The sequence below is a fragment of the Cyprinodon variegatus genome, unplaced genomic scaffold (assembly GCF_000732505.1).
Source record: "Cyprinodon variegatus isolate N-32 unplaced genomic scaffold, C_variegatus-1.0 Scaffold210, whole genome shotgun sequence".
Taxonomy (NCBI): Eukaryota; Metazoa; Chordata; class Actinopteri; order Cyprinodontiformes; family Cyprinodontidae; genus Cyprinodon; species Cyprinodon variegatus.
Window position 1 is genome coordinate 179,161 of NW_015150663.1, and position 10,163 is coordinate 189,323.

Consider the following 10,163-nt stretch of genomic DNA (forward strand, 5'->3'; position numbering starts at 1 on the left):
GACATCGATAGGCAATTATTCCAAATCTTTTCCTCATAGTCTCAGGAATAAAAACTATTAATATCTTCTCAAACTCTAATTTTGTAACATTACTACCACATATAACAGTTTATTTGTGATTAAATTAATAGAAAAAAAAATAGTGTATAGCTGTGAATTGGTAGCAAAATTATTCTTGGTTCTCAATGTTCCTTCAAAAAAAGAAATCTGCAAAGTATGGAGTGGAATGTTATCAAACTTCCGTATCTCTAATACATCTCAATAATTTTTTTCAGTTACAGCTGAAACTGTTGAGTTTTTCTCTAATCAGCTTTTCACATGAAGAGACTTGGACTCAATTGGTATACCTCAATTTGATAAGGAAAATAAAGCAACAGAAGTGAATCTGGCGTCCACATAATAAGGGTTTTCCAAATAGTGTTGACACTTAGGAAGGAGCTAGGACCAGGAAGCAGTATGCTACTGTATGCTAACCTAATGATATCCCTAGCCACTGCTAGAAACAATACAGTTACCCCACAATCCTTTGTGTGACTTTAAATTGAATTCAAATTAAAAAATACTTTATTTATCCCAAAGGGAAATTAAATTAGGTATTATCACAGCCCATTTCGCAACACTGATTGTATAAGACATGCAAATGTCATCATCCTCATTTGTTTTTGGTTTTATAATTGAGAGATAGTGTTAGCCCCCTGTTGTCCCAATATTATCAGCCTGTTTCCATCACGTAATGATGTCTGTAAGTATGTTTATAATTATAATGTGACAGAATGGACTTTTGTAGACACTGTATCCTATTTACTTTACTTAGCTACTTAGATGTGATTTTGGATGTAATGTTGAATTTTTGCAACATTTTTTGTGCCTTTCTATGTGTGTGTGTTAAGGATGAGAGGAACCAGGTGCTGATAGCTTACCTGTGGATTAGGCAGACATGGCACGATGCGTACCTGAGGTGGAATAAAGAAGACTATGATGGTCTAGATGTCATCCACATTCCCAGCAGCCTAGTGTGGAGGCCCGACCTTGTCCTCTATAACAAGTACGCCAGTACGTCGTCCAACACAGACATGTTCACACCAGATAGCTATTTAAAAACAAAATGATTTGCAAATGCTCCTTCCGGCTTATTTTAACCAAATTCTATCAAGAATGAAACACCACATTCATTTTAAACAATGCTTTTTGATTATTGACTTTTTTTTTATAGTACGATTTAACATTTTTCCTCTCCTATAGAGCCGATGATGATTTCTCAGGACCAATGGACACAAACGTCAAGTTGCGCTACAATGGAGAGTTAACTTGGGATGCTCCTGCCATCACCAAGAGCTCCTGTGTTGTTGATGTCTCCTACTTTCCATTTGACAGCCAGGAATGTAACCTCACCTTTGGTTCCTGGACATACAATGGCAACCAGGTACAGACATGAATTATATGTCACTATTGTAATGCCCTGCCTCTACTTAATCATTCATCCCTCGTCATGCAGGTAGATATCATCATGGGCATGGACAGCGGTGACCTCTCTGATTTTGTAGAAAACGTGGAGTGGGAATGCCACGGTATGCCGGCCACAAAGAATGTGATCATGTACGGCTGCTGTTCTGATCCCTACCCAGACATCACCTACACAGTGCTCCTGCAGCGCCGCTCCTCCTTCTACATCTTTAACCTGCTCCTTCCATGCTTCCTAATCTCCTTCTTGGCTCCTCTGGGCTTCTACCTGCCTGCAGACTCTGGTGAGAAGGTTTCCCTTGGAGTCACAGTTCTCCTTGCTCTCACTGTGTTCCAGCTCATGGTGGCTGAGAGCATGCCACCATCAGAAAGTGTGCCTCTTATAGGTAACAGTCTACTTTCTACAGCATTTTCTGTGCAAGTATAAAGCAAAAAAATATATTATTTTTGTTTTGTTCCATAGGAAAGTACTATATTGCCACAATGACTATGGTAACAGCCTCCACAGCGCTCACCATTTTCATCATGAACATCCATTTCTGTGGCGCTGAGGCCAAACCAGTCCCACACTGGGCAAAAGTGCTCATTATTGACTACATGTCAAAGATTTTCTTTGTCTATGAAGTAGGAGAGAACTGTGCTTCTGGCTCCTCTGCTTCGTCTTCTCACTACCTTCAGGATGATGTGGTTAATTCTCACATTCATGCAAATGGAAAACCCAGAGGGCACAGCAGCCAAGAGGACCATCAGGGCCACAGATACCCAAGATCTCAGCCTTACAAGCAGCAACAGCAGAGCAGAGTCAAAGTGCAGCACCACATTAGAAGAGATGACGGCAACCATCTCTCCAGATCAGGACCTAATAGGTATGAGGGCTCCATCCGTAAAAACACACTGAGCGACTACTGTGTGGACCAAAATCCTCAAGATCCTACCAACGACTTTAAGTTTCCCTGTTGCCCTGAAGATGAAAAGCCTCCACCTCTCGGTCCCACGGTAACCTTTGGCCCCTGCGTGTTCTGCAGCTTTGGCAGTGGGTTTCCTAATGTGGACACCAAGTTAGTCCGCAACGTTGAGTACATTGCTAATTGCTTCAGAGAGCAGAAGGCCACATGTGCCAAGGGGGCAGAGTGGAAGAAGATTGCTAAAGTGATGGACAGGTTCTTCATGTGGATTTTCTTCGTCATGGTCTTCCTCATGAGCATTCTTGTCCTTGGCAAGGCGAAATGACTAAGCACTCAAGATTTGACTTAATGAACATTCCTTTGGCCAAACCCATAAATTCAAATGGGTGGTTTTCCTTTTAACAACCATTGCAGATGTAGATTTGTGAAAGTTAAACCATTTATTAAGGCAGAAGGCAAAAACTTGTACATTGTTTGCCCAGTTTTACACAGGAAGTGTGACCCAGAAGTAACCCAGGTCCTATTCCTATTTCTTGAAGAACTTTCTGTAGCAGCAGTCAGTGGTTTGTTAAGCTTCCCAAGTTCTTAAAAAAAGTTGGTTTTACCTCCCTGTCAAATCTTTGGCTATCAAGGGTCCTTGTTTTATTTCTATCATTCCCATTTCCTTCCACCCAACTTTCCACTAAAATGCTTGGATGCAAAGTTTTCCTCTTTGTTGCACATACACATTCGTTGTCATAATAATTTAGGATAAGATTTTGAACTTTTGTTGTTAGCATTATTAGTTAATGTTCGTATTACCACATTTGATCAAACCTGTGGTTCTTGTGATATCAGAAAAATATTTATTTTGAAATAGAATTTTTGATTTTTATGCTTAAGGATGTAAGGACATATTATCCTAATTGACATAATTAAAAGGACAGATGAACTATGGTCAGTTAGGAAGAAAACGGGTCAATTTGAAGATACTTGGCAGCTTATAGAGACACAATGTGAGAGATAGATTCACTTCCAAGGATTGGATTTTATAATGGAACAGTTTGCTATTGAGTTGATTAGGATGCTGCAACAACACTAAGATAAAGTTTTGGACACATTTTATAACATAACCTAAACACCAAAATGGTGACACTGACAGCATTTTAGGCATTGTTCTGCCCCCTGCATAGGCGTGCCAAGTATTTATCAAAATTTTGGAGTTACCCATCCTATTTGGCAAAAGCCTCAGTGCTGATCTTTGCAGCCATTGTGCAGCCCTATTTAGATTAAAGTGTTAAAATCAAACCTGTTTGAGAGTCATCCCTTTAGAGGACGTGGTTATTACTGTGTGATTACTTCTGGGGTGAAAGAGAAGGGGAAAAACCCTGAAGCATCTGACCACAGATGGTGTGCAGCCCCTTTAACAAGATGGGTGAAAAAAAAACAACAATATATAAAGATTACTTCAGTGTTCCTTAACAGGGATTCAAAGGAGTAATACTGCCTAACACAATAACCATTTAATTCAGTTCAATTTAATTTGATTTAATTTAATCACATATATCCATGTTAAAAAAAATATACACCTTCACATAGAGGTTGATTTAGGATTGTGTACAAAAGAGGTTTTCTAAAGACGCTATCCGAAGCTTATGGACAGGAGCCTGTGTAGATAATACATATAATTAATACCACTAATCTTTAGATGTTAATCATCCTGTAAAAAGTATAAAATACGGTTTATCCTCCTCAGTTGATGCCAAATAGGTTAAAAAAAATTTTCCCCCTACATTTTCCGATTAATTTTTCCCCCCTAGACATCCAGATAGGCTGATATAAAACTATGTAGAAACTTGATGCAACACATATTAAATGTTTTAAGTTCTTTAATATTCATGTTCATCTTAACAAAGTAACAAATCTATGCAAAAAAAACATGTTTGGATGCTGCTCAATCGTTGCTCTGATTTGAATCTACGTCATGGTCTCATCTCTGACCACATCGATCTGCTATTAAATTAAAACATGGCCAGCAGAGACAGCCCATGTCTTTTTAATAACTGTGCAATCAGATGCCTGAGGAGTTTGAGGTGCTGCAGCTCCACAGAATCATTTTTCTGTTCAAATAATTCAGTGAATAGTTAATGAGCGAGCTTTGTTTGCTGCCAGCACAGCAGTGAGGACGTAAGGCAATAGGGAGCATCAATTATGTAACACAAAGTGCACACCATCACGCCCCTTTTCCTATAAGCCCACCAGCTTGATATTTGCAAGTGCTTTAAATATATTTGCAGCTCTTTCTGTATATGTATGCAGATGGGAATCAAAGGCAGAAAAATGAGAAAAATAAATGGCCCGAGGGTAAAAGGAACAATGAAACTGTGACATTCATATGAAGAATGTTCAAGAAAAATCTTGGTAATGCATAATATCTAATACCTTAACAGTTGGGCATATTTGAACAATGAACAACCAACATTTTATTTTAGTCACTGACAGTGATTGGAGAAAAATAATTCTTTAAAAAGTTATCAACATTTGGTTATTACAGTTTCTTAAAATTAGTTTACAAAATACAAATACATTTCTACTCCGTAATAATTAGTTAATCAAAAATAAACCCTTAAAGAAAATATAAGGCTGAATAAACTAAGTATAACTGAGTATATTTCAGTGGTTACTGTAGCTGTTTTCTGCATGCTGTTTAAATCCTTCACATGGATCTGGATGAATTGTTCCACACTCATATTTACAGCATTGGCTCAGTTAGCTGAGCTTTGGAGACATTTTTTTTTACTTACAACTTTCATTAGGATCCCATCTAAGCATGGGATGGAGCTTGGCTGGGGTCCATACTTTGTCAATGTTGAAACTAAATTCAATAATGCAAAAGATCTATAATATGTGTTGCTTCCCCTCACGACAACTGGAAGCCAATATAATAAAAAAGAAAAAAAAACCCCATCAAGTTATAATAATGAAATTAAATGTTAGCTGCTCTCCTTTGTATTTTAATAACAATACCCTAACTTTACAGTAGATGGCGCTCAATTTTCAGCCATTATTCTATTGCCCTGAGGTTTGCTGCATGAGTACCAGCTTTGCAAGTAGTTCTCATCTCCCTTTTATCTTCTTAACTGATCCATTCATGACATTTCATTACTGAAAGTCAAAAAAATAGATGATAATTGTCTGCTTCTCCACTCCCCCAGCAGGTCATACTAGGGAGAAACACAACACTGTTTCTCAATATCTGAATAGAATGATAAAAACAATGTTTTGGGACTAGGCAGTTTATTTTTTTTATGTGCTTCTAAGTGTCTCCATTGAGGTTCTTTCTCTGCAGTAACCTTCAGACCTGCAGAAAGGGGAAGATACTGTTGTTTGATTCATGCTGTCATCCAAAGTGGTCATGGTTCAATTCAATTCAGTTTATTTACGTGGTGTCAGTTCACAACACATGTGTTCTTAAGGCACTTTACACAGACAATACAATCTGTTTGAAAATCTAAACGTGAACTATGTCATCAGATAAAAAAAAACAAAAAAAACAGAGAAAGCCTGAATAGAGACATTTTCACTGCTTTATAATTGTCCTTTAACTGTTAAGGTTTATAAGAAATAGTACCATCACTCAGATTATATACAAACATGCTACTTCTGATGATAAATATCTAGGAGCTGAACTTACATTTTAGATAAACTCCTGATTCTCCGGATGCCTGGCTAAAGCTGTGTAGAATGGAGAAAATAAGACAGATTTAACTTTAAACGTGTACAGATAACAATTATTTGTTAGAAATGCAAAGAATTTCACTTGATTAAAAACAAAGTAAGCAACTCCAAATTCAGGGGTTTTACAAACTTGTGTATATCTAAGGTGTTATTGATGTTTTCACAAATATTTCTGTGCCTAGTCTTTAATAAGAGATCCTTTTCTGGAATCTGCTGTATCTGTTTTTAATTTTATTGTAGAAGATGTCTTACTATTATCAACAATTATATTAGAAATGTGAAAAATATAAAAGTAAAAGAAAAATTGAAGCTTTGTTTTATAATTTTTTTGGCAAGGTTGCCGCCATGTTGCAGTGCTCCAAGCGGGGACATCAGAAGGTATGTCAATGCTTTAGCTAGCAGTTGAATACATTTGATATACCGGCAGTACCTCAAAACTGTTAAACATTTTAGAAATTAGGTGTGGTGGAAGACGAAGCTGGAAGGACACTCAAGTGTCTAAATTAAATTTCTTATCCTTTAGAGCCCATTTGGTGGTGTGACTTGGGCCTCAGTAAGCAGAGAAGAGGCAGCTGTGGATCTGGTGTAGTTACTATTCATTCAACCCAACAAGCTGCCCTATCCCGTGTAAAGTGCATGCCCAGATATATAGCATGTTACAGGTTGCAGATAAACAATGAATTATGGATGCGTTCTGACAATGGGGGAGATGGGGGATCTGGAGTCAACAAGTCATTTCTATGTCATGTTTTTGTTCTACCCAGCCACTGAACCAGGTGATTCCAATCTGGTTTATCTGTGTAAATTGAACTCACCAGGTTCAGTGGCTGGGTAGAACAAAAACATGACATAGAAATGACTTGTTGACTCCAGATCCCCCATCTCTGGACAACGGAACATGTGTTTTGATTAGACCAACTGTGGTTGTTGCTGTTCATCTGCTGTCAGGAGGCTGACCTGAACCACACACTGCACATCGAATTGTGCATTACTAGTTTTCAGACATTTAGATTGCTGTGTCAAGATATTGGTGACAGGGCGACAGTGGCGGTGCAGGAGTTTGCCTTGCAATCGGAGAGGTTGTCAGTTCTAGCTCCGGCTTTCCGTATCGTTGTGTCCTTGGGCAAGAAACTTGACCTCCATTGCCTACTGATGGTGGTCAGAGGGCCCAGTGGCACTGGTGTATGGTAGCCTCGTTTCTGTCAGTAAGCCCCAGGGCAGCTATGGCTACAATGTAGTTTGCCACCATCAGTGTGTATGTGAATGGGTGAATGAATGGGTGAATGTAAAGTCAGGAGACTTGAAAAAGCACTCTATATGTATAGACCATTTACCATTTATTTAAGACGTGGAAGTTTTAGCAGTGGCCAGGCTGAGACATTGGAGCGACCGGTAAACACTTTTCAGGAATAAAGGCCGCAGGATGGTGAGGGAGAGGACAGATAGATATGTTCATCCTGATGGCTGCTGTTTCAGCTATAAAAAAAGTGTGTTTAATAAAGTCAGAGAGCTAAGCTCTAGTGACGGACATTTGTTTTTGAGTTAGGGGCATAGTTGATGACTTAATACCTGCTAACATAACTTTTCATGTCTCTGCTCTGCCCCCTTAGGTTGTCATCGCACCCTGTTATCATGGCTGATTGTTAACTTTGACCCGCTCTCGGAGTGTTTTAGCCAGGCAGTTGAACCCAGCTTATAGGCGGTGAAACTGAAAAAAACACTTGGAGCAGCTTTAGGCTTTAGCTGGCTGCCCAACTGACCACTAGATTGCCAGACTCAAAAGTGTTCTGCTTCACATAATCTCCACAACCAGTGTTCTGTCGGGTAGCAAGGATAGTCAGAACCCCCGGCACCAAAACTTGTCCTCTCTTTACTATGACTCGAGTAACACGCCGAATGGGCTCAAGCACGTGAAATGTGATTTAGATGCTTGAATGACCTTTCAGCTTCGTTTTCCATCATACCAAATTTCTTAAATGTTTAGAGTTCTGAGGTATTGCCAGTATATTCAATGTATTCAACTTCCAGCTAAAGCATCAACCAACCCCGTGAGATCATCGCTTACAGTACTGCAACATGGCGGCGCCCTTGAACCCAAAAAATTACAAAAAGAAAAACAAGTTTTTTCTTTTACGTTTATATTTTTCCACATTATTGATAATAGTAAGACACAATCTCATGAATTTTTTATTTAATTTTAAACCCTATTTTCTATGAGGAAAGGCTCTTTGTTTATATAATTTGGGGGGAAAAAAAGGTTTTTGTTTTATCTTTTTGGGAAAAACAAAAAAGCCCTTTGTCATTTTTTGGACTGTCTGTATCTTCTCCCTATTGGTGTGTGGATTCTTTCCTGGTATTTTAGTATCCTCTGATTGTTCAAATACATCACTATTAGATTAACTGGTGATGTATAGAGCTTTTTGGTCCAAGTTGCCCTGAAATTGTGTGTAACTTAATTAACCAACTAATATAATATTGGTTATAAGACTGACATTTTGATTAATCAATAAACAAGACATAAAAACTAACATGAACTCTAATGACTTAAAGATAATACTTAAACTATCTTCTTTAACAATAGGTGATCTTTACCCTCTGGAAAAGATCAATTGGAGGTTAAGGGAACATTTTGAAAATGAAAATAGAGTTATGAAGATTGAGCTAAGCTGAAATGCTTCAAAGAAGGATCTGGTGTGGGTCGATGTCACAGTCTAATGACTGTTGTGTCATCTCTCTGGGAACAGATCTGGACCTCGGGGGTTGAAGTTAAACACTCCCCTCTTTCTGGTGCTGCCAAAGAAAAATATCTGTAGGTCACGGAAGGTCACATACAGTAGGGCTGGAAGATTCTCTTCTCCACATCAGTGAGCGCCTTTGAAAGAAGATGTTATTTCTTCTTGCATGTTATGTATGTGAAAAAACAATACATTTTTCAATAGTACTATTTTGTGTTCTATGTGAAGGAACACCGAATATGGTATCAGTACATTGATCTCACTGTGTTCTGGAAAATATGTTGAACAAAACGAGGTCACATCCCACTGAGGTTCTGTTAAGTTTATAAAGTTAAGTTATGGAAAGAAACATAATATTGCATTTGTTGAATTTTGGAAATACATATTTACTTACATATGTTTAGAAATGAACAAACAGGAGTAGCAAAAGGATAATAAGTTAATATTCAACTTCTGAACCCTTTTCCACACCCTGTCACCAAATATATTATAAATGTATATATTATAAAAATGACTATAATTTAGCTTCTAATGACGATGTGTGTTGAAACTTTGAAGCCACTGGTGTGCCCTGCCCCTAATACTATCATAATGTAGTTTTCATAACATAATATGTTGCATAAATCAAAAAATACTGCGACTGTGTAGTCCTTTCTTTTGGCTGCAGCTATAATACTTTCTGTAAATTTAATAAGTGCTGAACATGTGGATCTTTATGATGTAGGTTTTTACTGTTTTCTGCTAATTGCTTAAAGTTTCTTTAGGAAAAATCTTTTTTGTTTGAATCATTTCTTTAAGATTGTAGAAAAATGCGAGAGCAACAGCAGGGGTCTTTAAACTGACATTTGTCCCCATTTGTAATATAGAGGGATTGCTTTGGCAACTTTCATTTGTTCTGAAAAAGCACCAGTATGTTTGGAAAGATAAAAAATGATCAGAGTCTTAAAAATGGAGTCAATGCATCTTTAGATAATGTCATATCTAGTCCATCAAGTTTATGGATGTTTTACTGTTGCATTTTCTTAGAATAAGTAAGATATTCTGTTTGTTTATGTCCCAAACAAATATCGACTACATTATTCAGGTTCCTGTTTTAGATATTTTTTAGATAACTGGATTCACAGAATTGGATATATTTGCTTCAGTATCGGTAAAAAACATGTTTAATTCATCAGCAGTATATTTGTTGTTATTATACCAAACTTTGTTTGTTTCTCTTTTATGCTTACTGTTCGGTCCGATTGCTTTGCTTAATATATTCCTAGTTGTTTTCATGTCTTCATGATCCTCCCTCAGTTTTTTAAATTATAATCCTTTTCAGAAGGTCTCACAATGGTTGTTTATT

General features: G+C 37.6%; 1 protein-coding gene across 2 annotated transcripts in view; it reads left to right on the forward strand.

Annotated features, from left to right (window-relative positions):
* LOC107088227 (neuronal acetylcholine receptor subunit alpha-9-II-like) overlaps positions 1-3,812 on the forward strand; it is a 5,522-nt gene extending 1,710 nt beyond the window's left edge. The window contains exons 3-7 of one of the 2 annotated variants that reach the window (XM_015380252.1): positions 891-1,045; positions 1,243-1,423; positions 1,496-1,568; positions 1,740-1,847; positions 1,925-3,812. In XM_015380252.1, coding sequence (XP_015235738.1) covers positions 891-1,045; positions 1,243-1,423; positions 1,496-1,568; positions 1,740-1,847; positions 1,925-2,691 — 1,284 coding nt within the window. In that variant the 3' untranslated portion in view covers positions 2,692-3,812. Of the gene's footprint in view, positions 1-890; positions 1,046-1,242; positions 1,424-1,495; positions 1,848-1,924 lie in introns of both variants that reach the window. The other variant, XM_015380251.1, reaches the window with a different exon arrangement.
* Positions 3,813-10,163: the final 6,351 nt, after the last annotated feature.